We start from the raw sequence: 27,055 nt of genomic DNA, 5'->3' as shown, positions 1-27,055 counted from the left end.
CCCCGAGCCATCACCTCCTCCTGCACCCCAACCCTCAATTTTGTGAGCATTCATGGTCCACCATACAATTTCCATACTCAGATGTGGCCCTTGGACCAAAAGGTTTGCCCACCCCTACTCTAGGAAGCAGCTGTTTACAGCTCCCTAGGGGCAGCTTTTCTGATAAAACTGGGTTCTCAAGGTGTGGGGTTCCCAAACTTTATTGTATTGCAGCTCCCTTCCAGGGATTTTAAAACTTGATGGCTCCTCACAACCAAACAACATTTTTAACCAACTCAAGACACTAGCTTCAAGGATATTGACTTAAAGAGTTAAAACACTTGCAGCTACTTATAGTTTCGAAAAATATGAAGCACCTATCCCTCCCTTCCCCATCTGCTGGTGCTGGTCAGCACTGGGAGCCTCACTTTGCCCTTTACTCTAGCGGGGGGGCTTTCAATCAAGAGCCTTCCTATGGGCGTTTCCCCCAGCAGGAAGTCTCTCTCTGCTGAAGTCCCCACACTCCAGGGGGCACAAAGGGGTTCCAGTGCCTACAGATAAGGTAATTTTAAGCCTAGTTTAATGGTCTCCATCATTAGAAAAGAACACAGACAGGCATATTAATTCATTCCCCATGCCCAACACTGGTAGCTTCCCCTCAAGGCCCCAGACAGCCCTGGCTCAGTCTGGGAAACGCAAAGCTAGGCATTGGGCTAGACTGGCTTTCCTGCCACACATGTACCACCTAAGGAGGAACAAAGGAGCGGCCTCTGTTAACCCCCGTCCTCTTTAAGTCCCCTTCTTCCCCACATCAGCCGGGCCCTTCCTCCGCCCTGCCCCGTTTGTGGCCCATGGGCCCTATTTCCACCCCCCACATGGCAGGTAAGGGTAGACTAGTTAGGGCAACGGCTTCCAACGTTGCTAGTGACCATGCGCAAAACACTTCCGCATGCTCAGTCACACTGGGGGAAATATCAGAGGCATGATTTGTTACTGAGCATGCTCGGAAAGTTCGCGCATGCTCCGTCGCTCCACCGGCCTAGCTGGGTGAGCGTAGTTAGTGGCTTTGCGTGTCGTGCGACTGCGTAGTTCGTGGGTTCGGGGCGTTTGAAGGACGTAGTCGTTCCCCCCGCATGTGGCAGGATTTGGGAAGCGCGAGCCCCTGAGTTTCTCGCCTGTCACCGCTGGCAACGGGACACGTAAGGAGGGAATGTCGGGCCGGGAGCCGCGGAGAGAGGAGGACGAGGCGAAGCTGAACCAGAAGGAGGAGCTGAACCGAAAGGTGGGGGCGGGGCGCGAATGACTGTCGCCCACACGGACCTCGCGAGACCGGAGGTTCCGGCCTATCAGAAGAGAAACTGGTCCAGTTCCGGTTGGGGTCAGTGCGGAGGAGTGAGGCCCCCTGTCGGCTGGGATGGTGGGGCCCAGTGCGGGAGGCGCGGCGGGGGGCACCAGCATGATGTCATCTTGCTTATTTGGCTTCATCACTACTAGAGCGTTCGCAGTGATGTCACGCTCCAAGGTGTAGCGTCATAATGCCGCCACAGCGAATCAGGATGTTACATTGGCCCTGGAAATACTTTCAGGGAAATCGTGTGACATTGGGCACTTGCTGTGAAAATGGGGGTGCAGGGCAGCAGGAATATAAGGGTGATGACTTCATTTTTACCTGCAGGAAAAAATGAGGGACTCAGTACCACGAAAAAGCAGAGATTTCTTTGGTTTTTTAAAATTTTCACAGTAGAAAAACTTCCACCATAATTTGGCCCTAATTAATGGCCTTTGTGGCAGTGTTAGTAAAAGGGCTAAATGGACATATTGGTAGAACTATTTTGTCATGGCTAGTGTTGATCGCTCCAAGCTTGAGATACATGGTCAGGGAATTGTGGGTTATCTTATGCTGCATCTACTCATCCCATACATGCTCCATGGAGACATAAAATATTTTAGCCTCTGGAGTTGTCATTCTGGCATTCTTTACAAACACTAAATATTTACTGTAGAGACAGTAATGTCATCAGTCTGTAGTCTGTTAAATCCCAAGGAACCTCCTTCACTTCCCTTTTGTAAATTTACTGCTTCTCCATGGAGTCTTCAGTGGAGGATATTGGTGCAAAATGTGTGTTATGGTTTGATCGCCTGAGAGACAGGAATGGGATCAAAGGTGGATTTATGCCAGCTTTGTGACTTCCAAATTCTGGAACCAGTTACAGTACTGTTCAGTCCATGGCATAAACTAGAGGAGATGCTATGCTGTTCTTGTTTATGTCCAGTTGCCTATGCCCCCAAGGGCCATTCTTGCAGCCTGTAATAGCTGTAATAGTAGAGGTTCTTTGGTCTTTTTTCCAGCAGTGACCCCTATATCAGGGAAAGAAGGTGTGGACAGCTCTGCACCCCAAGGATTCCCCCTGCCCTAGAGGCATTCCCAGGAAATTGACAAAATTGGCTTCACAGTTCTTTGTACAGTTGCATGCTTCAGAATGACAAAGAAGTTAGAAAAATCATGAAGAAATCCATTTTTCCCCTGAAAAGAAGAAAATCCCACAAAACAGATTTTTCATATGCTCTTGTTGCATTAACCTCAGTGAAATTCTCCTGATTTATACCAGAATAATTCAGAATCTAGTTCCTAGCCTGTTCTGTCATCCCTGTTGATTACAAAACATACCATATTTGCCTACATAGTAACCCCATCTGCAAGAGTAGTAGGCTTTATTAGGGTCTGGTGCAAAGCTCAGTGAAAGCAATAGAAAGACTCCCATTGATTTCAGTAGGCTTTGGAATCAGGCCCTAGATGTGCAGTAGTGATTACATGCAATTGTGGAGAAAAAGATGCAGGTCATATACAAATTATCTCTCTTCTAAAGCAGGTGTTTGAAAATGTGATTTACTCCCTCCTGGTTTGCTGGCTCAGACTTCTACAGATACAGTTTTTGAGATCAAATTAATTTCAGAAAAGTTAACTTTGGTTTCTATCAGTCATATGCCCCAGAATATTTTACTGGCTATGTTTATATTGGCTATGGAAACAGCATCTTTCATGTCTGTTTATTTTCCATTCTTTACTCCATCTCTTTTCTATCTAATTTCTCCTGGACCTGTCAGAATAAGACAAACATTTGCATTTACCTATCCGAAAACATGGGTTGGAGTGTTAATAGTGGGTTATTACATACTGATTTATTTGTCATAAATCCAGAGTTCTATTATGTTTTTCAGATTAAAGAGCAGAAAGTTGTAGTTGATGAGCTTTCCAACTTGAAGAAGAACCGGGTGAGTGATTACAAAGTGGTTTTTTGTCAATTCATTTTTTGCATTAGATAAATCACCTTGTCCGGCTTGTCCTCATCCATCCCTCCACAAACACAGGTCGACACCACACCATTCTGTTTTATTATGAGCACGTTCTTTCCATTTTTGGACAAAGAGTTTTGTCATGGGATCAGCCCCGCGCCTTTCTGGTCTGCCCAGCTGTCCCTTTTAGTCTGTGTGGTCTGTTGTCTTGCCTGCAGACTACATGACCTGCCCATCTCCACTTTGCGTCGTACATTGCCTGCACTACATCAGTCACCTTTCTACGCCTTCTGATCTGATTCAGTATATGATCACAGAGCGATATCTTGCACATTTGCCTTTCCATTGCTCTCTGGGTGACAGCGAATTTTTCTTCCTCGCTTTTGTCATTGACCAGCTTTCCACTCCATATATCATTGCTAGCAGAACAGTGGATTTAAACAGTTTTTTCCTTTTTATTCATGGACAGTTCATCAGTTAGAGATGTCTTTATTTTGTTGAAACTTTCCTGCCCCACCTTTCTCCTCCTACTGCATTTCCCTTCAAATGAATTCTCTGTTCAGCTGCTGACCCAGATAAATCTGTTTGTCAATGTCCTGGATTACTTTCCCGTTTACAGTGATGATTCCTGCTTCAGATGCTCATTTCGCGTCCACTTAGTCTTTGACATGTTCACTTCCAACCCAATATCATGCGAAAGTGTTTGCAGTTGCTGCAATTTGTTCTCTAAGAACATAAGAATGGCCATACTGAGTCAGACCAAAGGTCCATCCAGCCCAGTATCCTGTCTACTGACAGTGGCCGGTACCAGCTGCCCCAGAGGGAGTGAACCTAACAGATAATGATCAGTGATCTCTCTCCTGCCATCCATCTCCACTCTCTGACAAACAGAGGCTAGGGACACCATTCCTTACCCATCCTGGCTAATAGTCATTAATGGACTTAACAGCCATGAATTTATCCAGTTCGCTTTTAAACCCTGTTATAGTCCTAGCCTTCACAACTTCCTTAGACAATGATTTCCACGGGCTGACTGTGTGCTGGAACTTCCTTTTTTTGTTTTTTAACCACCATGCTGCCCATAATTTCCAGTTGGTGGCCTTTGATCTTATATTATGGAACAAGTAAATAACTTTTCCCTTATCCACCTTCTCCACACCACTCATTATTTATAATACCTTATCATATCCCTCGTAGTCTCCTTTTTCCAAGATTGTAAAGTCCTATAGCCTCTTTAATCTCTCCTCAATATGGGACTGTTCCAAACCCTAATCATTTAGTTGCCTTTTTGACTTTTCTAAGCAGTGTATCTTTTTTGAGATGAGGAGACCACATCTGTACTCAGTAATTCAAGCTCGTGTGATGGACGACCAATGGATTTATATGTAGGGCAATAAAATATTCTCCGTCTATTCTCTATCCCCTTTTTTCATGATTCTAAACTCCTGTTTTGCTTTTTTGACTGCCATTGCACGCTGTGGTGATTGTCTGGTCGTCTTCAGAGAACTATCCATGATGACTCCAAGATCTCTTTCCTGATTAGTTGTAGCTAAATTAGCCCCCATCATATTGTACGTACAGTTGGGGTTATTTTTTTCCAATGTGCATTACTTTACATTTATCCACATTAAATTTCATTTTCCATTTTGTTGCCCAATCACAGTTTTGTGAGACCTCTCTGAAGATCTTCACTGTCTGCTTTGGTCTTAACTATTTTGAGCAGTTTAGTATCATCTGCAAACTTTGCCACCTCACTGTTTACCCCTTTCTCCAGATCATTTATGAATAAGTTGAATAGGATTGGTCCTAGGACTGACCCTTGGGGAACACAACTAGTTACCCCTCTCCATTCTGAAAATTTACCATTTATTCCTACCCTTTGTTCCCTGTCTTCTAACCACTTCTCAGTCCATGAAAGGATCTTTCCTCTTATCCCATGACAGCTTAATTTATGTAAGAGCCTTTGATCAGGGACCTTGTTAAAGGCTTTCTGGAAATCTAAGTACACTATGTCCCCTGGATCCCCCTTGTCCACGTTTGTTGACCCCTTCAAAGAACTCTAAAAGATTAGTAAGACATGATTTCTCTTTACAGAAACCATGTTGACTTTTGCCCAACAAGATATGTTCTATGTATCTGACAATTTTATTTTTATTTTTACTATTCTTTACTATTGTTTCAACTAATCTGGCCACTGCTGATGTTAGACTTACCAGTCTATAATTGCCGGGATCACCTCTAGAGCCCTTTTTAATATTGGTATTACATTAGCTATCTTCCAGTCATTGGGTACAGAAGCCGATTTAAAGGACAGGTTACAAACCTTAGTTCATAGTGCCACAATTTTACATTTGAGTTCTTTCAGAACTCTTGGGTGACTTGTTGCTGTTAAGTTTATCAATTAATTCCAAAACCTCCATAGTGACACTTTGATCTGTGACAATTCCTCTGGTGTATCACCTACAAAGGACGGCTCAGGTTTGGGAATCTCCCTAACATCCTCAGCTGTGAAGACTGGAGCAAAGAATTAATTTAGTTTCTCCGCAATGACTTTATCGTCTTTAAGCGCTCCTTTTGTATCTTGATCGTCCAGGGGCCCTACTGGTTGTTTAGCAGGTAGATAAATGAGGGTGGGAAAGCATGAGGAAACAAACACAAACGCTTCAAAATAGCTGCTGCCCACTATGAGTCTGACATTTTTTAAGACAGCATTTAGTTATTGTTATATTGATATTATTAACCTAGTTTACACTCCTTGTCAAAGATGATTTATTTTTCAGGAAGTGATCACATCCAGTTTTGTGGTAGTGATGAAGTGTAGGACATTCTAGATCAAAGTAAAACACTTGAGTGCCTCTTCCAACACATCTCAATGCTTCAAGCCAAAAAGAAGACAACTCTTACTGTACATTTTCTAAGTGGTGAGGGAATTACTCTCCATATTACATTCAGAATTAAGCTGTGCAGGAATTGGTTTTTATCAGGGGAAATACCAATTTTTTATGTCAAACCCATAATATTTGTCACAGATTTTGAAGGCAAAAGTTGTTTAAAGTTGCTTTTAAAAATACAAAAGAAGACCTTCTCTGCTGTTATCCTTCTCTATAAATCCCTTGAGTTTTATGAGCATCATGCAAGAATGGTTGGTGAAAGGTGGTAGATAGAAATGAGAAAACAGATGTTATGTGCGCTGATAAGCAAATAAATACTTTCCTTTTCTGTAAGCATAACTTATATTGGCTAAACTCCAAGATAAAGATGTATAACCTACATGAAGGGGGGGAAATACCTGCTCCCATTTTAATATCTAAGAAAAGCAGGACAGCTTTTCCATGACTACTTCAAAATGATTATGTTCTGATATTTATCAGTCTGATTAATCAGCGTCTAAAGTTCGTAAAAGACAAATTAATTTAGTTTCTCTTTGGATCAGCACAATTTGTTTCGCCATTAATCATGTCCATCATGTGTGAATTTTTCAGAAGTCATTACCATTAGCCTGACTGCTTTCTTTGAAATAAGAGAGATTTACCATTAATTTTGAGGGGAGCAGAGTTAAGCCAATACTGAGCATGTGTGAAAATCCTACCCTATATGCACAAGTTAAAACCTTTTTAAAAATAAAGATAGGGTTAACTATATACAAATGTCATCTGCAAAACATTTGTAAATGACACTTTATTTTCAGAGATATCTTATGCATTACCTACCAACTATCTAATTTCAACAGTGCACAGAAAAAATGATAATCAATGTAAATGGACTTACATGTTCTTAAAAATAAATCCTTCAAGGTGCAGGTAAATTATGCATAAATGTGTAAACAATTCCTGACAAAAGCAGAATTAGTTTGAGCCCTGGATAGCTCAGGACTGGTAATGGGTCTTTGTCAAATATGATCAGTTTTTTTATTGGTACAGTTATTGGTGGACATGTTCACATCAGAGTTGGCACCACTGGCTGACCCACTGGCAGTTTCAACAGAGTGTATGGAAGAGATGGAGGATGGATACTGAAGCACATTGGAGGAGCAGTGTAAAAAAGCATGTACCTGCCACTTCTGGTCCGTGTGTTCTGTGGATAGAGGACTTCAATCTCTAGGACTCTCCATTTGAAGTTTCACAAACACCCCCTCCCCCTTTTTTTTTTTTGAGTGTCTATAGTATTCCAATTGAGACTGCTATCTCGTGTTTTGGTTAACTGTTCAGGATTAAGTGCACAGTAGATATGATATGAAATCACAAGTTTTATTCCCTATCACCATGACTGAATAGTTCAGTGCGGCTTTGTGTACAACTTGATAAAGAATTGTCTTTATGATATAGTAGAACCTCATTTTTTTACAAACCTAGATTTTACAAACCACCAGTTACATGAACCATTTTTCTTGATGGGACAAAGGATCACAACAAAAGAGACTTGGGTGAAGAACAAGTCAACATCCCTTTATATTCTGATGTCTTCAGTGTGTTGGAAGTTGCTTTGCAGTTGTTCGAAAGACAAGAAAATGATGTGGTGCATCATACTGCAACTTAGGCACTGTAGTAATTTTTTTATGTTCAATTTTTTGAACTTCTTGACTTTCTGCATTCAGTCTCTAATTAGCTTGTAACACAGAGGCTCTACTGTATATACAATTTATGTTGGGCCAAATCCTGTAGTTTTTAATCAGTCTATTCCAGTGGTTCCCAAACTTTAGCAACCTGTGAACCCCTTTCACTAAAATGTCAAGACTTGCAAACCCCCTCCAAAAAATGAATATTTCCAGGGATTTTCTCCTTTACCTGAGCATAAATTATAAAAGCAGTGATCTTGGAAATATAAAATTTGTTTTTATGACATGCTTATTACACACTATTTATTATTCTTTATTATTTATCATTATAGTATTTTTATTAGAATCAAACAAAATGCAGAGACAAAATTTCTCGATACTTTAAATGACTGCTTCTTGGAGTAGCTCGTACAGAAATCCACAAGGGGAGAGGCAACTCTCAATTTAGTTCTGAGTGGAGCGCAGGATCTGGTCCAAGAGGGGACTATAACAGGACTGCTTGGAAATAGTGACCATAATATTATAACATTTTAGCATTCCTGTGGTGGGAAGAACACCTCAACAGCCCAGTACTGTGGCATTTAATTTCAGAAAGGGGAACTATGCAAAAATTAGGAGGTTAGTTAAACAGAAATTAAAAGGTACAGTGACTAGAGTGAAATCTTTGCAAGCTGCATGGACACTTTTCAAAGACACCATAATAAAGGCTCAACTTAAATGTATACCCCAAATTAAAACGCACAGTAAAAGAACTAAAAAAGACTACTGTGCCTTAACAATCGTGTAAAAGAAGCAGTGAGAGATAAAAAGCATCTTTTAAAAAGTAGAAGTCAGATCCTAGTGAGGTAAATAAAAAGGAGCATAAACACTGCCAAATTAAGTGTAAAAATGCAGTAAGAAAGCCAAAAAGGAGTTTGAAGAACGGCTAGCCAAAAACTCAAAAGGTAATAAAATGTTTTTTAAGTACACAGAGCCAGGAAGCCTGCTAAACAAACCAGTGGGCCTCCTGGATGATCACGTAGAAAAGGAGCACTTAAAGACAATAAAGTCTGCGGAGAAACTAAATGATTATTGCCTCAGTCTTCATGACTGAGGATGTTAGGGGAGATTCCCAAACCTGGAGCTGGCTTTTGTAGGTCACAAATCTGAAGAATTGTCACAGATTGAAGTGTCACTAGAGTGGTTTTGGAATCAACTGATAACTTAACAGTAACAAGTCACGGGACCAGAGTTCTTCTGAAAGAACTCAAATGTGAAGTTGCAGAACTATGAACAAGGTTGTAACCTTTCCTTTAAATCAGCTTCTGTGACCAGTGACTGGAAGATAGTTAATGTAGGCCAATATTTAAAAGGGTTTTAGAGGTGATCCTGGCAATTACAGACCGTAAGTCTAACGTCAGTACCTGGCAAATTATTAAAACAATAGTAAAGAATAAATTGTCAGACACATATAAGACATAACTTGTTGGCAAAAGTCAACATGGTTTCTGTAAAGGGAAATCATGTCTTACTAATCTTTAGAGTTCTTTGAAGGGGTTAACAAACGTGTCTGTACTGTAACAGATGTGTCCACCATCTCAAAAATATATACTGGCATTAGAAAAAGTTCAGAAAAGGGCAACAAAATGATTAGGGGTTTGGAACAGGTCTCATATGAGGATAGATAAAGAGGCTAGGACTTTTCAGTTTGGAAAAGAGGAGACTAAGGGGGGATATGATTGAAATATATAAAATCATGAGTGGTGTGGAGAAGGAATAAGGAAAAGTTATTTATTTGTTCCCATAATAAGAACTAGGGGCTACCAACTGAAATTAATGGGCAGCAGGTTTAAACAAATAAAAGGAAGTTCTTCACACAGCACACAGTCAGGCCCGTGGAAATCATTGTCTAAGGAAGTTGTGAAGGCTAGGACTATAAACAGGGTTTAAAGCGAACTGAGATAATATTCATGGCTGTTAAGTTCCATTAATGACTATTACCCAGGATGGGTAAGGAATGGTGTCCTAGCCTCTGTTTGTCAGAGAGTGAGATGGATGGCAGGGGAGAAGATTCATTGATCATTTACTGTTAGGTTCACTCCTCTGGGGCATCTGTACCGGCCACTGTCAGTAGACAGGATATTGGGCTGGATGGACCTTTGATCTGATCCAGTATGGCCATTCTTATGGGAGGAGGATAGCTCAGTGTTTGAGCATTGGCCTGCTAAACCCAGGGTTGTGAGTTCAATCCTTGGAGGGGCATTTAGGGAACTGGGGTAAAAATCTGTCTGGGGATTGGTCCTGCCTGAGCAGGGGGTTGGACTAGTGCTTACTTCTAAGGTCCCTTCCAACCCTAATCTTCTATGATTCTATGTTCTTATGTATTATATTATGAAAACGGCAACACTCTTCCATATCTCACTTTTTGTAGCTGTATCACTTTGAATAAGCCTATTGTAAGGAAGGCTCCATTTTCATCAAGGAGTATCAGATATGAAACAGCATGAAAGATTAAGAAGCCAATCCATAGAGTTCCGCCTACACAAGCGTTCGGGGCTTGAGCAGTCCAGACAAACAACGAACGTTACAAACAAAGCTTAAACTTGTTTTTCATAATTTTAAAAACAATACTAGCTGCCTATTTAATTTTAAGAACAGCAAAAAATATCCACCTCCCTTTCCATTTCTTATAAGGACTCTTGAAGTTTAAATCTCCTCAGTGTGATAGATATGCTTTGCTTAGCTCTTGGAAGTCCAGGGGCTCCAGGTTGCTGGCCCCGTGCTGCCCAGGATCCCTGTCTGCCATTAGGAATTTTTTTCCTGGGAACCCCCTGTAACATTTTGTGAACCCCCAGGGGTTCACAAACCCCAGTTTGGGAACCACTGATGTATTCTAAACTCTCACTGAAGTTTTAAGCGAGTAGAGACTCCAGGACACTGTCAGTATAAATGGTAACCATGTTCTGTTATACATGTTACAACTATAATATGTGTTGCAAATAATTAACTTATTAATATTTTTATCTTTTATCCTACATTTTTTGTATCACATACATCTATTTTTAGTACAGTGCCTTTTAATGTAGTAACTTGATGGACACTTGCCATTTAAAAGAATGAGAATTTGTGTGTCCATTTGGCATCAGTACTTTCAGTAATGTCTTATCTAAATTGTTGATTAAAATGTCTAACTTGGCCTGATATTTGCCAATATCATGTTAGCCATTCATACACTTTAAGTATTTATCAATATGGTTTACTTTCAATTTAATTTATATTTGAAATATTGGCACTTGACTCATCATATGTGAGGGAAGAAGACTATAAAATAGCAGTAGGTAACAATGCTGTGGATGGTAAAACCATTGTCTTGATAACACATTAGGCTTCTGCTATGGATTTATTATTAGTATTAACCTATCCCAATTTCCTTCTTATTTTTCAGAAAGTTTACAAACAGCAACCCAATAGCAACATATTCTTTCTTGTAGACAGAACAGAAACACTATCTGAATGCAAAAGTAAGTTCTTAACATACATTGCTTACCAATATTTAAAGGTGGTATTTGTAACTGAGTAGAATTTTCTATGCAGATCAAAATGAACAATCATAATTTGTTTATTCAAAGCTGTATGATTGCTGTGTTTAATTTGTCTGGATAGGACAGAAGATTAAAGTAATCACAATATTATATATATGCGTGATAAAGTACTTAAAATGAAAAGCTGCCAGTCCTAAAAATGTAGGAAGAGTTGACAGTAAAAATTATAGCAGAACTAGTGCCAAGTTCTCTGAAGTGCAGAGCACCCTCAACTCCTTTCGGGAAGCAATCAGCATCTTGCAGTATTTGGTCCCATATAGGAAGAATAAACCTGTGTGAAAGTAGCATGGGGTAGGGAAGAAAGAAAACTGAAGTTGAACTGGATACCTTAGGGGGCTAGAGGAATGGGCTTTGGGGTTATGGAGGTGTGGAGGGTTGAGGATCCAGGACAGAAGCATCTGGAGAATAAGAGAGAGACTTGATGGTTAAATAGAGACCAAGAAGCATAAATTAGATGAGAAATCTAGGGTCAGGTGTGGAATGAATTCCAGGATGTAAATGAACTTGGTAATTTCTGGACAGAACAAATGGTGCTTAGTCTTCATTTCTTAGTGTTTTTAGCCAGTTTACACTGAGAAGGCTTTAGTTAAGATAGTTCATTGCAGTTTGTTATGATAGTAAAGTACAAATCTTATATTGATAGTAGCTGGGAGTTCACCAGGTTCTGATACTGGTAAAAGCCTTATGTTTAAAAATGCAGTACAATAATAATGACTTAGATTAGAGAAATAGGTTGTAAACTCTTTGGGGCAGGGACTGTGTTTTTGTTCTATGCCTGTATAGTGCCCAGCACAATAGGGTCCTGGTCCATGACTGAGGCTCTTAGTCTTGGGCACTGCAATAATACCAATAATAAAGAATAATTTTGGTACCTTGATAAGTCAGTAGTTACAGCTAATAGCCCAATCAATGCAAATTTAATGATGCACAATTTTAAAGTTCATGTAAACAAAAGTGTGCATAAACAATAAGAATATATGTCTAAATTTGATTATCTTTAAGGTGGGGAAGCTGCAGTGGGCTGATTTGTGCTATGGTACTGATGCAAACACTTTCATATTTTCTTGTTATGGGTCTTTAAATTTGTGTTTGACTATTGGCTATAATTACTGACTTATCAGGAACCATTATTATCACTGTTTCTTATTTGTATTATTGTAGTGCCTAAGAGGCCCAGTCATAGAATCATAGGACGGAAGGGACCTCAAGAGGTCATCTAGTCCAGTCCCCTGCACTCATGACCTGACTAAGTATTATCTAGCCCATCCCTTACAGGTGTTCACTAACCTGTTCTTAAACATCTCCAATGATGGAGATTCCACAACCTTCCTAGGCAATTTATTCTGGTGCTTAACTACCCTGACACTTAGGAAGTTTTTCCTAATGTCCAACCTAAACCTCCCTTGCCACAATTTAAGCTCATTGCTTCTTGTCCTATCCTCAGTGGTTAAGAAGAACGATTTTTCTCCCTCTTCCTTGAACCAACCTTTTATGTATTTGAAAACTGTTATCATGTCCTCTCTGTCTTCTCTTTTCCACACTAAACAAACCCAATTTTTTCAATCTTCCCTCATAGGTCATGTTTTCTAGACGTTTAATCATTTTTGTTGCTCTTCTCTGGACTTCCTCAAATTTGTCCACATATTTCCTGCAAGGTGGCACCGAGAATTGGACACAATACTTCAGTTGAGCCTAATCAGCGCGGACTAGAGCGGAGAATTAGTTCTCGTGTCTTGCTTACAACATTCCTACTAGTACATCCCAGAATGATGTTCCTCTTTTTTGCAAACATGTAACATCTCTTGACTCATATTTAGCTTGTGATCCACTATGACCCCAGTCTCTTTCCACAGCGTTCCTCCTAGGCAGTCGTTTCCCATTTGTATTGGTGCCACTGATTGTTCCTCCTAAGTGGAGTATTTTGCATTGTGTCCTTATTGAATTTCATCCTATTACTCAGACCATTTATCAGTTTTCAGATCATTATTGGCAATTATATTCCTATCTTCCAAAGCACTTGCAACTCCTCCTAGGCGTGGTATGTCGGCAAATCTATGGATGATATAACTCTCTATGCAATTATTGAAATCATTGATGGAGATATTGAACAGACCTGGACCAGAACTGATCTCTGCTGGACTCCACTCATGTGCCCTCCAGCATGACTGTGAACCACTATAGTTCTCGCTGGGACCGTTTTCCAACCTGTTATGCACCTCCTCATAGTAGCTCCATCTAGTTGAATTTTTCCTGTTTGTTCTGAGACGGTCATGACGAGACAGTATCAAAAGCTTTACTAAAGTCATGATATACCACGTCTACCACTTCCTTCCCATCCACAAAACCCCTTTGGTTACGTCAAAGAAAGCTATCAGTTTTGACACAATTTTCTTCTTGACATAATCCATGCTGATGTGTTACTTACCACCTTATTATTTCTTAGTCAGTGTTTGGCAAAGTTGATTGCTTTATTATTTGCTCCATCTTCTTTCCAGGTACAGAATTAAGCTCATGGTCTCTATTCCCTGGTTTCCTTATTTTCCTTTTATAGATTGCAACTATATTGCCCTTTCCAGTCTTCTGGAATCTTTCCCATCTGCATGTGTGGTAAACGTCTGTCAAATCTGGACCTTAGCGTCCACAACTGGGTGCTTACAATGAACTCCCCAGCTCACCCAGCTTGCTCTGATCTGCTGCCACCCAGATAGGATTCTGCTCCCTATTAGCCGGGTTCCCCAATATTCCTTGGGGGACCCCCTCTCCTGGCCCCAACTTCCCCTGGAAAGACCCCTAAGACTCAGAAGTATGAGTCTTATCGGTTAGGGAAATTATCTCGCCCTCCCTTCCCCCTCCCTAGTCGTTCCGCTCGTGAAGCAACACTGAGGGAATTGATGCAAACCTTTTACATAAATACCGAGAAACCTGCCTCTCTCTCCAAGAGACAGCCCTCCAACACAGGGAAACAGAACAATCTTACCTCTATCCTGTAACTTGTCCCGTAACTTGTTCCCGCCTGGGACAATGGAAGTAAACCACAGAGCCTGGGCTCCCCTCCGCGAAGCTGTCTCCACAGAGGTAGACAGAGCTCCGGCACAGAAATTCTCTCCCCTTTCCTCCTAGGAAAAGGAAACTCCCAAATTTTAAAAAGAAAACTTCATATAAAAAAAGAAGAAACTTACATATACTAAACCATCTGCATTAAGAATTCAATACAGGGATGTGCACTATAGAAAATAGGAATAAACAGTCTGATTTAAAAGATAGCCCAATTAAACCAAGTCCAGCAAAATCAACACACATGTAATTACAACAAAACACTAACACGCTTATTGCTTTGTTTCTCTTTGTACTCACACTGATAGTAGAATATTGAAAAGAAGATTGGAGTTAGACGAAAAGCTGGTTTACTCACAGCCGAGGAAAACAAAAGACCCCGAGTTCCTTTCCCTCCCCGCCATTAAAAAAAAATCCAGTTCTCTGATTGGTCCTCTGGTCAGGTGCTTGGTTCCCCCTTTGTTCACCCTTTACAGGCAAAAGAAAATTAACCCTTACCTATCTACTTATGACAGCATGACTTTTCAAAGATAATTGCTAATGACTCAGATATCTCCTCAGTCAGCTCCTTGAGTATTCTAGAACGCATTTCATCAGGCCCTGGTGACTTGAAGACATCTAACTTATCTAAGTAATTTTTAACTTGTTCTTTCCCTATTTTATCCTCTGATTCTACCTCATCTTCACTAGCATTCACTATATTAAACGTCCAGTCACCACCAACCTTCTTGATGAAAACCGAAACAAAGAAGTCATTAAGCATCTCTGCCATTTGCACATTTTCTGTAATTGTTTTTTCCCCCTCAGTGAGGAATGGGCTACCCTGTCCTTGGTCTTCCTTTTGCTTCTAATGTATTTGTAGAATGTTTTTTTTTGTTATACATTATGTCTCTAGGTAGTTTGATCTCGTTTTGTGCCTTGGCCTTTCTGATTTTGTCCCTACATACATATGTTATGTTTATATTCATCCTTTGTAATTTGACCTAGTTTCCACTTTATGTAGTATTCTTTATTGAGCTTCCGATCATTGAAGATCTCCTGGTTAAGCCAGGGTGGTCTCTTGCCATACTTCCTATCCTTCTTATGCAGTGGGATAATTTGCTCTCGTGGCCTTAATAATGTCTTTTGAAAAACTGCCAACTGTCTTCAGTTGTTTTTCCCCTTAGACTTGCTTCCCATGGGATCTTACCTACCAACTACCTGAGTTTACTGAAGTCTGCCTTCCTGAAATCCATTGACTTTATTTTGCTGTTCTCTCTCCTGCTACACCTTTGCCCCGATATAACTCTGTCCTCAAGAGCCAAAAAATCTTACCATGTTATAGGTGAAACTGCGTTATATCAAACTTGCTTTGATCCGCCGGAGTGCACAGCCCCCCTCCCCCCCCCCCGTGTTATATCGGGGTATAGGTGTATTCCTTAAAATCACGAACTCTACCATTTCATGATCACTTTCACCCAAGCTGCCTTCCACTTTCAAAACCTCAACCAGTTCCTCTCTAAGTGTCAAAATCAAATCTAGAACAGCCTCTCCCCTAGTAGCTTTCTCCACCTTCTGAAATAAAAAATTGTTTCCAATACATTCCAAGAACTTGTTGGATAATCTGTGCCCTGCTGTGTTATTTTCCCAACAGATGTCTGGGTAGTTGAAGTCCCCCGTTACCACCAAGTCCTGTGCTTTGGATGATTTTGTTAGTTTCTTAAAAAAAGCCTCATCCACTACTTCTTCCTGTTAAGTGGTCTGTCGTAGACTCCTACCATGACATCATCGTTTTTTACCCCTTTTATCCTTACCCAGAGAATTTCAACAAGTCTGTCTCCTATTTCCGTCTCAACCTCAGTCCAAGTGTATACATTTTTAATATATAAGGCAACATCTTCTCTCTTTTTTCCCTGCCCTGTCCTTCCTGAGCAAGCTGTACCCTTTGATACCAATATTCCAGTCATGTTTATCCCACCAAGTCTCTGTGATGCCAACTATGTCATAGATGTATTTATTTACTAGCATTTCGAGTTCTTCCTGCTTATTCCCCATACTTCTCGCATTAGTATACAGATCTAAGCTACGGATTTGATTTCTCCCACCACCAGTTCTGTCTTTTCTCTCCTTTATCCCTGCTGTAAGAAACCCATGCTCCACCCAAATTCTGATCCTTCTCTCAGGTCCCCATGTTTTTGACTTACCTGTGGGCTTTGGTCACCTGCCCCCTTCAAACCTAGTTTAAAGCCCTCCTCACTAGGTTAGCCAGTCTGTATCCAAATATGCTCTTCCCCTTCCTCGATAGGTGGACCGCATCTCTGCTTAGCAGTCTTTCTTCCTGGAACTGCATCCTGTGGTCAAGGAAGCCAAAGCCTTCCTGATGACACCATCTTTGCAGCCAGGCATTCACCTCCAAGAGGCTTCTGTCTCTGCCTCGGCCCCTACCCTTGACCGGAAGGATCAAAGAGAACACCACCTGCACTCCCAACTCCTTCACCCTTACTCCCAGAGCTCTGTAGTCACTTCTGATCTGCTGAGTGTCATACCTCACAGTATCATTAGTGCCCGCATGAATGAGTACCATGGGCTAGTAGGGGAGCATGAGGATGATCCTTGACAATCCATCCGTAACATCTCGGATACGGGCCCCTGGCAGGAAGCATACCTCCTGGGATGCCATGTCTGGATGACAGATGGGGGCCTCCAACCCCCTCAGAAGAGAGTCATCAACCACCACTACCCTACATTTTCTTCGGGGAGTGGTGGCTGCGATCCTCCCAGCCTTGGGGGTATATGGCATTTCCTCCACCTTTGGGGGTGACTGCTCATCGCTCGTTGCCAGGGCAGCATATCAGCTTTCCATCACCATCGTGGGTGGGTTGGGAGTAGGGATGGAGCACTGCCTGCTGCCAGAAGTAACCAGGAGCCAGTGTCCTCCCTGTGACAGAGCCATATCCTCCTCCCTCAGCGGTGTGACAGCAGTCTTCTGTAGCTGGATAGTGTCCTCAGCCTTGGATGTCTCCATATGAATACTCAAGGAATTGGGCACGGATGCTCCTCAGCATAGCCACCTCTTCCTGTAGCTCTCCCACCGGCTTCCTGAGAGATTCCACCAGCAGGCACCTTTCACACTGGATGGTCCCCCCAGCCTGGCTTTCTGTGAGTGGGAAATGCAGACCACAATCTCAGGAGATCCACACCAGGATCTGGGTAGAGGCATCCATGGTTAGGGTGTCTGCCAGATACAGGCTCAGGTGGAGGAGGCAGGAGCAATGCTGGCACTGGTGTTGTGACCCTTCCTAACGATAGGGATTTTATTTCGTCTCCCTCCCACAAACCCCTTCTCAAACTCCCCTGTTTGTGGTCCCCTGTTCGCTAGCTCCCCTTGGTCACTTAGTCTTTGGCTTTTAAGGCCTTCTCTCCTGCGTCAGCCCTACCACCTCATTAATCTCACAGGGGCAGGTGATCACGAGGCTGATCAAGGATGAGCCAGGGAACAAAGGCTCAAACAGTCTCCAGACACACAATCCCAACTGACCCTGCAACTGAAATAACCTGAAAGAAAAAGAAAAAACACAAACAGCGAAACAAACTCGCTCATCCCAAGATTAGTACTCGGACCTTGTTTGTTCAGCAAGGGGATCGCCCTTTCTCAAACTCTCCTGTTTGCGGTCCCCTGTTCGCTAGTTCCCCTTGATTGCTTAGCCTCTGGCTTTTAAGGCTTTCATGGAACAGGATCCTAAGTGCTAGGCACTGTACAAATATAGACCAGAAAGACAGTCCCTGCCCCAAAGAGCTCACTATCTATCCCTCTAAGTCATTTGTATTCTATCACATTTATTATTTTTTATTTTTTAGTTATTAATTTATTAATTAAATTTATTGATGTATTAAAATAATTTTTCAATGATTATTTCCTCTTTTCTTTTATGCAGACACATTAGATGACCTGAAGAAGGCACATCAGGAGATAGAAAATTCAGAGAAGACCAAAATCAGGAAATAGACCATTTAAATTCTACATAGCAATGTGTGGCATTTGTTGTGTTGTCAGCTTGTCTGTTCAGCACACTATTGGTGGCTTCTTCAAAGATGATCTGCTGTGCAACCTTAGAAGAAGAGGACCTAACAGCAGCCAGCATCTGATAAAGACTGTGTCTGATCTCTCCTACCAGTGTTTTTTTTCTGGCCATATACTTCACTTGAGGGGATTGATGACTCCCCAGCCTCTGACAGATATTGATAACAATGTGTTTCTTTGGAATGGAGAAGTCTTCAACGGAATTCACATAGGGACAGTAGAGAATGACACTCAAGTTATGTTTCATCATCTTTCATCATGTAGTAGTGAATCTGCTATTTTGTCACTCCTCTCATCTGTTCGGGGTCCATGGTCTTTTATTTATTATCAAGCATCTAGACACTACTTGTGGTTTGGTAGGGATTATTTTGGTCGTCGTAGTTTGTTGTGGCAGTTCAATAAAGAGCTAGACAGGGCTCTCTGTCTATCGTCGGTAAGTGTTCTTTCTGAATCTGATAACAAATGGCAGGAAGTTCCAGCATCTGGAATTTACAAAATCGATCTCAAGGCCTGTGCTATATCTGAATCTTTGGTTTTAACATTATATCCGTGGAAATACCATTTCAGAGAAAATGCAATAGAAGAAACATTCTTCAGTGGCTTGGATCAGATTTCAAAAGATTTACCTGCCTATGTGTCTCTTACGATGAGTGAGTCAAAACTTTCTCTAATAACACCAGTTGTTCCTTTAAATAGGACAGTTCCTGAAACTTCAGTTGACTCTCATTGCCCTAATATTACTAATAGTATAGTTACTGTAGAAGATCTTCATGGATTTCTTGCAGAAGAGCACAAGAAGAAATTGGTCCATCAGCTTATTAATGTTTTAAGTGAAGCAGTAAAGAGACGTGTTTTATATCTGTTTAGAGATACAGATGAGCTAACAGGAGAAGTTCTGAGTATACCTACCAAGAAAGCACATGTTGCAATACTGTTTTCTGGTGGCATTGATTCTATGGTTATTGCAACCCTAGCTGATCAACATATTCCTTTGGAGGAACCAATAGATCTTCTTAATGTAGCCTTCATGATTAAAGAACAGACTAAACAAAGCAAGCAGAAAAAACAACATGAATTGCATTCTTGTCAGGAATGCTTTAAAAAACTTGATACTACACTTGTTGATAACTTGTCTCACTTCAATGTGCCTGACAGGATCACTGGCAGGGCAGGACTGGAAGAACTAGAGACTATTAATCCTTCAAGAACTTGGAATTTTGTGGAAATTAATGTTACACTTGAGGAACTTAAAAGAATGAGACAACAGCGCATAAGCCACTTAGTTTATCCATTGGATACTGTTCTGGATGACAGCATTGGTTGTGCAGTTTGGTTTGCTTCCAGGGGAGAAGGTTTTATTACTACGCAGGGAGATGTAAAACCATATAAAAGTTCTGCAAAGGTATAAGATCTTCTTTGTCTGTCTTATACTTGGTCAATAAAAATAAGTATAGTGCAATTTAGCTTCAGTAGTCAGTACAGAATAAATATCCAAGGTCACTGGAATATAAGTGAATTTTGCAGTTGTAATAAGTGTGTAACTGTCTGCAGTTCCAAAAATGCAGGACTCCTGCATTCAGTTCCTTGGCATGGAATCATTCTATTCCGTAAGCTTGAGTATACAGCAGTAGAACTGGGAAAGGCAGTGTCTTCAGCCTGAAATATTCTATTTTTGAATTGACGTTTTAGAGAAGAATTGTACCATCAGATCTAGCCTAAACAGATTTGAAATATTTAAATCTGCAGAAAATTTAGTTACTTAGCATTGTTTTGTGCTAATATCCCACAAACCAGTAATTCCCACAATATCATTATTTGGGCTGGTATGTGACCAAAAAAAAAACGCTATTACTATTGAGGGGAGAGGATTGTTTTTTGAAGGCTTTCGACATATTTTAAACAGTTATTTAAAGAGCAACTTTTCCTCTGTGTCCACCTATTTTTCTTGCTGTTTTGAAGGAGGCAACTTCTTTCAGTAATTTGATAGCCACTTCAAGAATTCTCTTCTTTCCTCCCATTTGTCTTTGGTAGCTAGGATGGAGAAAGAATTAATGTTTTTTAAAATAATGCTGCATATTTGGAGTTCACTTCTGCATCATCTTGGAGATTTATACTATTTGCTGCCAGTTAATGAGAATGTTTCAAATGGTTGGAGTCAAATAATAAGAGGATTTAAAGCACAGTTGAATGGATTTTGCTTTATTTTTATATTGTGCTACAACCTATAATGGCTTATGCATCAGAGTGGATCACCTAAAGATGTGGATACTGGTTTTATTTTAGTTGTCTTTCAGGTGACATGATTTACTTAGCATTTTTCAAAAAGTTTTTGAAAATTTTTCAAAAAGTTCAAATTATTTTTTTCCCTAAATAGGCTGAAATGGTTTATTATAACAGAGCAGGTTTTTTGTTTTTCTTTAATGAGTTAGTCTGAGGGTATACTGTTCAGGTCTGATCCTGCTCCAATTTAAATCAGAGTTCCCAGTGACTTCAGTGGGAACAAGGTTACGCCCTAGAAAAAAAATAAATGCAGGCTTATTCTATTATGTTAATCTAATTGTGTTTGAATATATTTATTGGGTTTATTTTCAGATTGTTACAGTTGAATATTTTGGGAATTTATAACACGTTTTCCTCCCTTTAATTAGAGTTCCTAGATAAATAATAAAATGCCATTTTTTTATACTCTTCTGTAGGTTGTGCTTACAGGAATTGGAGCAGATGAGCAGCTTGCAGGCTATTCCCGACATTGTGTTTGCTTCAAAAAATATGGTTTAGATGGCTTGAATAAGGAACTAGGAATGGAGCTGGCTCGCATTTCTTCTAGAAATCTTGGCCGGGATGACAGGATTATTGGAGATCATGGAAAAGAAGCAAGGTAGCACTGTTTTAACATGCAGCAAGTCATTTCGACTCAGAACTCCATTTCTAGCACTGCAGTGGAATTTTAAATCAAAATTGTCGTGTCTTAATTTTTTAAAAATTCCATGAGGACATTTGTTGTGTGTGTACAGACATTGGGCCTGTACTAATTTAAAGTGCCTACAGTAACCCTTAAGAAGACATAGCAACTTGAAAATCACATTTCCACCTGAAAGTTTTACTTCCAGTCTCATGTTAGTATGATGTCATTACCCTCACAAGCACTCATTTGAGGTGACCTCACCTGCACACTGTGGTGGTTTTTGGGGTACCCAGGACTTTGAGCCACGTTGTTACCCCTTTGCCTGCAGCAAGAGAGAGACTTGCAGGTGCTTAACCATTGCAGTGTTAATCAGCTCCCTGGCACCTCCAGTCTGTTAGCCACTCAAACAGTCTCCTCTGGACAGTGCTAGTCCGCCCCTCCCTTTGCTTTAATAATAGGTCCACCCCATCCCCAAACCCCTTTAAAGTGTTTTCCTGCTGATATCTTGCCTCTCTCACTAGCTACTCACAGAAATATCAGGTTTGCTATCCCCCAGGAGACAGTGTATGTATGAGGTTATTTGATTCAACTGAGGATCAGCTCATATATATCATCACAGCACTGCAATATATTTTATAGTGAAAACATTCGTATATTTATTATCAAAGGCTAAGATTTAAGAGACAGTGAGTAAGGGTAATCCAGTCAGCAAGGTAACATATACAACTCCGTACACACTTTCTAGAGACTAACCTTAACTTTAACAGTCTAACCATCTGTCTAAAAGCAGTCTTCTCTCTCCTAAATGTCCTTTACAGTGCTGCCAAGCAGGGCAGTTTGGGATCCTGTTTTCACGAATATGCCCAATTACTCCCTCAGATGCAGGATAAAGAGATGTCCTAGTGTCGTCTCCTTGTATCCACCAAAATTAATTGTTGGCCCCCAGAGTCAGGATGACTCTACCTTCTTCCTCCCCTGAGTTTTATGCCTTGGTGTGCTGACTTTGTTTTCACATTCTTGTGTTGACTTCATAGGCAAAACTGGCTTCCATTGTGTTGGCTTACAAAGGCAGATGTGAATATGCATCCTTTGGTAAAAACCTGTTTATCAACACTGCCTGGATTCGGACTTTTTTAGGAACATATTTTCAGGTTGTGAGAGAGAGGGTTTGTGCGTGTGTGCATGTACCCATTTCACAACTATGTTAATGACCAGTGTGATCCTGGCATTCATTTAAGATCCTACATTACATCATTTATGGATAAATACCATGAATGTGGTGTGAAGGCCAATACTATAATGGTGCTCAAAAGGGAGCTCGATAGATACATGGAAGATAGGGCCATCAATGGCTATTAGGATGGGCAGGAATGGTTTCCCTAGCCTCTGTTTGCCAGAAGCGGGGATTGGGTGACAGGTTATCATCATTTGATCCATGCCCTATCTATTCATTCCCTTTGGGGCACCTGCCATTGGCCACTGTTAGAGGACAGGATACTGGGCTTGATGGACCTTTGGTCTGACCAAGTGGAGCCATTCTTATGTGATAGGTATAGTGAGTTTGTGTGGCTGGTTGGGAGTTACTTTTAGAGAACAGGAGTTCTTAGAGTCTTACACACTTTCCCCCAGGTTTAGTATAACGGGAACAGCAGCAGCAAAGCTTAAACTGAAGAGGCAGCAGACAGATATGTCCAGAGGGAGGAAGGAGATGCCTGAGCATTTTTGGTGTTGCTCTTGGCCCAAAATACTTCTAAACCTCAGGAAGGGGGCAGAATTTTTTTTTAATCCATACATGCTGTTAGGTGTTCTTATAGAAACCTGAATTATTTAGTTGATTTTGTCACTTTATAGAGGATCATTCATTGTTCTGCATAAAGTCTAAATAATCTGGTTTTGTATGGGGAACTAAGTGATGACTTTAGAGAATGCAGTCCACACACTCTACCCACCACATAGGCTGTGGGGTTGCAATACATGCAGCTTCTTGCAGCCATTATTCCTGAATGTGAAACAGCAGCTGCTGCCCTTCCACACCTCTCCAGTAGAGTTCCTAACCATTAGACTGGTATAGCATAGATCGGAGTGGGCAAACTTTTTGGGCTGAGGGCAACATCTGGGTAGGGAAATTGTATGCAAGGCCAAGGCAGGGAGTTGGGGTGTGAGAGGGAGTGTGGCGTGTTGGAGGGGGTGTAGTGCAAGAGATTGGGGCAGAGGGAGAGTGTAGGGTGTATGAGGGGGCTCAGGGAAGAGGGTTGGGGTGCAGGAGGGGGCTCAGGGCAGGGAGTAGGGTGTAGGGGGGCATGGGATGTGGCAGGGGGTTGGGGTGCACAGAGGTGCAGGGTGCAGCAGGGAGCTCAGGGCAGGAGGTCGGGGTGCAGGAGGGGTGTGGGATGTACCCGGGGGCTTAGGGCAGGGAGTTGGGGGGTGGGCTGCAGGAGGGGTTCGGGCTCTGGCCCAGCACTGTTTACCTAAAGGAGCTCTGAGGTGGCAACAGCACGCAACAGGGCCAGGGCGGGCTCCCTGCATGCCTTCCCTGTCCCGAGCCCTGCACCACTCCAGGAAGCCATGCAGCCCCTAGGGGAGGGGAGGCGGAGGGCTCCACGTGCACTGCCCTTGCTGCACCTCCAGGTACCTCCCCCAAAGTTCCCATTGGCATGGTTCCCCGTTCCTGGCCCATGGGAGCTGTGGGGGGGGCGGTGCCTGGAGGCAAAGGCAATGCACGGAGCCCTCTGTCACCCCCCTCCCCCTTCTCCCGGGTCCTCAGGGACGTGGTGCTGGCCGCTTCTGAGAGCAGCGCGGGGCCCGCGGCTCTCCCCAGCCTAGATTCAGTAGCCCCACTTTAATTTACACAGAAACAAAACATCTCCTTTCATGCCTGTTTGACCCACCTAATCATCCCACCATTGGAGTTAAGTGATGGTCTGGAGGTTTTTGCATATTAACTCTGCACTGGGTAGAATTTCTTTCTGTATAGTAAACTGAAAAAATGGATCTTAGGTCACCAGTCGTGATTTTGTGACTAGCAGAAAATGTGTAATATCTTGGGCCGGGGGGAGTGACCTATGGAGTTATAAATCTATGATACATGTGAAAGGATCTTTAAGAAGGACGTACCCTTTTAGCAAAGTAAAAACTGACAGTAGGCATTTACTGCCTACATTTTTGTGATTTTTTTTTCCCCCTTTAGAATGGTGTCACAGAATTTTCAGTCTAAATATGTTTTGTTTCATAGAATCATAGATTATTAGGGTTGGAAGGGACCTCAGGAGGTAATCTAGTCCAACCCCCTGCTCAAAGCAGGATCAGTCTCCAACTGGCCCACTGAAGGATTGAGCTCACAACCCAGGGTTTAGCAGGCTCAAACCACTAAGCTATCCCAGTGTAGCTATATACTATGGTTAGGTTTTACGGTAGTTCAACATTTAAAAATCCTCTGATCTTGGAAAACATTCTATTTATAAACAATCCTGCACCTACATTATTTATGTTTTCTCTCTTCCGTGTATCTTTATTGGAGGTGACAAGAGTTGTGCAAAAAACAGAATTTCTGTCATTTGCTCCTATTTAAGTACAAATTATTTTTCTTGGGCAAGACTTTTAAAACTTCTAATCAGATAAGTTTTAAATGAAGTTTCTTATGGATGTGTATTGCTGTTTCAGTCTTTTTTTTCCCCAAGACTCCACAACACTTCTGTTTTTCTCACACCACATTAACACCAAGATTTATGTTGCATCTCCTCCTAGGAATGGATATTGGCTTAAAAGTCCAAATTTTCTACAGATCACTATAGTGTGAACTGAGTATTCTAAAAGCAGTTGTCTCGTACACTACACATTTGTTTGAGTTTAAATGTTTTCAAGGTAACAGTTTTTCGTAATATTTTCTGTTTAGATTTCCTTTCCTTGATGAAGATGTTGTTTCATTTCTTAACTCTCTGCCTGTTTCGGAAAAAGCAGACTTGACTCTACCTCGAGGAATTGGTGAGAAATTACTTTTGCGTCTGGCAGCTAAGGAGCTTGGCCTCACGGCCTCTACTATTCTGCCAAAGAGGGCCATGCAGTTTGGAACCCGGATTGCAAAAATGGAAAACAGCAGTGAAAAGGCATCTGATAAATGCAGCAGACTTCAGTCAGTTTCAGTAGACTAACTTATGAGGCTGCAATTGAAGGTTTGTTCACAGCACATCTTATGGAAAATTTATGGTTTAAAATTTTGTATTTTATTATGTGTGGATATTCAATAAAATCCTCAACATTTTAGAATTGTCTTTTATATACTGGTATTAATCAGTTTAACTGTAATTACACCTTGCATTTGGCCTAATGAAGAAGTACTATATTATTCAATCTGGTCTACCAGAGCATGCCTGCCCTGGGGGAAGGAGAGGGAGGGGTTCCACAGAAAAACAACAGATTCAGGCTGTTTTGTTTGGTTTTTTAAACTAATTTTCAGAGGGCTTGAGGGAAATACTTTTGAATCCACCCTACCTGCCCACATTATGAAGCTAGCATATAACATTAACTCAACAAAAAATGTCATCTCTAGGGGTTATTGTGTGCATTTACTTACAGTTGAAGAAGGAAAACCTACTGTATATCACATACATTCTGTCCTTTTACCAATATTGTATTTTACTTTTGAAATGTACTCTACATTTAATATTTTAATTGTGTTAGTAGTAGTATATATTTTTAAAAATGAAACACTCTCTTATAAGAAATTCTTAGTTCAAGACACTAAAAAGTCCATGTCAGAGCAGTGATTGTTAGGATTAGGGAAAACTCAAGATCTAATACAACAAGTAATATAATTCTCATCTGGTTTATAATATGTGTAGAGATCTGGAAGATACTCATAAAATGAATGTCTATATCACTATTGTTTAACAGTGATGTGATGGTAAGAAAGTATTATGAACAACGTACATCATACAGATCCATGTTTCTTCCATTGTAACTTTTTATTTTCTTTTTTTACAATGACAGCCATCCTGATTAGGATAGACTGTCAAGCACAAATGAGAAAGTGACCATGAATACTTGTGGAAAGGGAATGCCTGAAATTCAAAAGGGGAGGAGAGGGGTGACAAATAATTTTTAAACCATGTGTTAAATGTGTCTGTCCCCCAAACTGTACATAAATTAAGGCTGTGTGACAGAGTGTATACCCCATCCTGGCTCTGAAAGATGCCAATTAACATCCGGCTGCACCAAAGGGTGGACCAGGCCTAATTAATGATGCACCCCAGCTGGGCAAGAATGATTATAAAGAAAGGAAGCACAGTATTAGAAGGACTGTAGGGAAGGAACTGTATAGTTCTTCTCTGGGGAGTGGAAAGTGGGAGGCTTACGGAAAATACCTAGGGGCAGATTTGATTTTGAGATTGGGAAATCTGGGAAGAAGTGGGAGAGATCTAATAAATGGGTAGGATCTGGACTTCAAGGGAAAGAGTCCAGGAAGATATTCAGTGAAGGAATAGAGCAAGGGAAATTGAGAGTTGTGAAAAGTTGAGATGGAAGAAGTTGGTTTAGGATTTTATTGGGGGATTAAGCGCGCTAGGAATCCCAGCCCTGAAAAAAGGCTGAAGTTAGAGGCTGTGGAGAGGCCTGCTGACAGGCTATAGTAG

General features: G+C 41.2%; 1 protein-coding gene across 3 annotated transcripts; it reads left to right on the top strand.

Moving 5' to 3' along the window:
* The first annotated feature begins 983 nt into the window (after window positions 1-983).
* Window positions 984-25,691, top strand: ASNSD1 (asparagine synthetase domain containing 1). 3 transcript variants are annotated; one of them, XM_032802629.2, is made up of 6 exons: window positions 984-1,261; window positions 3,199-3,252; window positions 11,253-11,328; window positions 18,378-19,925; window positions 21,220-21,401; window positions 25,321-25,691. In XM_032802629.2, exons 4-6 carry the CDS (start codon window positions 18,471-18,473, stop codon window positions 25,574-25,576), a joined length of 1,893 nt encoding a protein of 630 aa, XP_032658520.1. In that variant the 5' UTR covers window positions 984-1,261; window positions 3,199-3,252; window positions 11,253-11,328; window positions 18,378-18,470; the 3' UTR covers window positions 25,577-25,691. The 3 variants fall into 3 exon arrangements, with proteins under 3 accessions (XP_032658520.1, XP_032658521.1, XP_032658522.1); XM_032802630.2 differs by having other exon boundaries at window positions 984-1,357; XM_032802631.2 differs by lacking the exon at window positions 984-1,261 and adding an exon at window positions 1,364-1,501.
* The last annotated feature ends 1,364 nt before the right edge of the window (window positions 25,692-27,055 follow it).

Source organism: Chelonoidis abingdonii, chromosome 10, assembly GCF_003597395.2.
Source record: "Chelonoidis abingdonii isolate Lonesome George chromosome 10, CheloAbing_2.0, whole genome shotgun sequence".
NCBI classification, from domain to species: domain Eukaryota; kingdom Metazoa; phylum Chordata; order Testudines; family Testudinidae; genus Chelonoidis; species Chelonoidis abingdonii.
The sequence above is the reverse complement of the archived record's forward strand: the minus strand, read 5'-3'. Positions and strand labels throughout refer to the sequence as shown.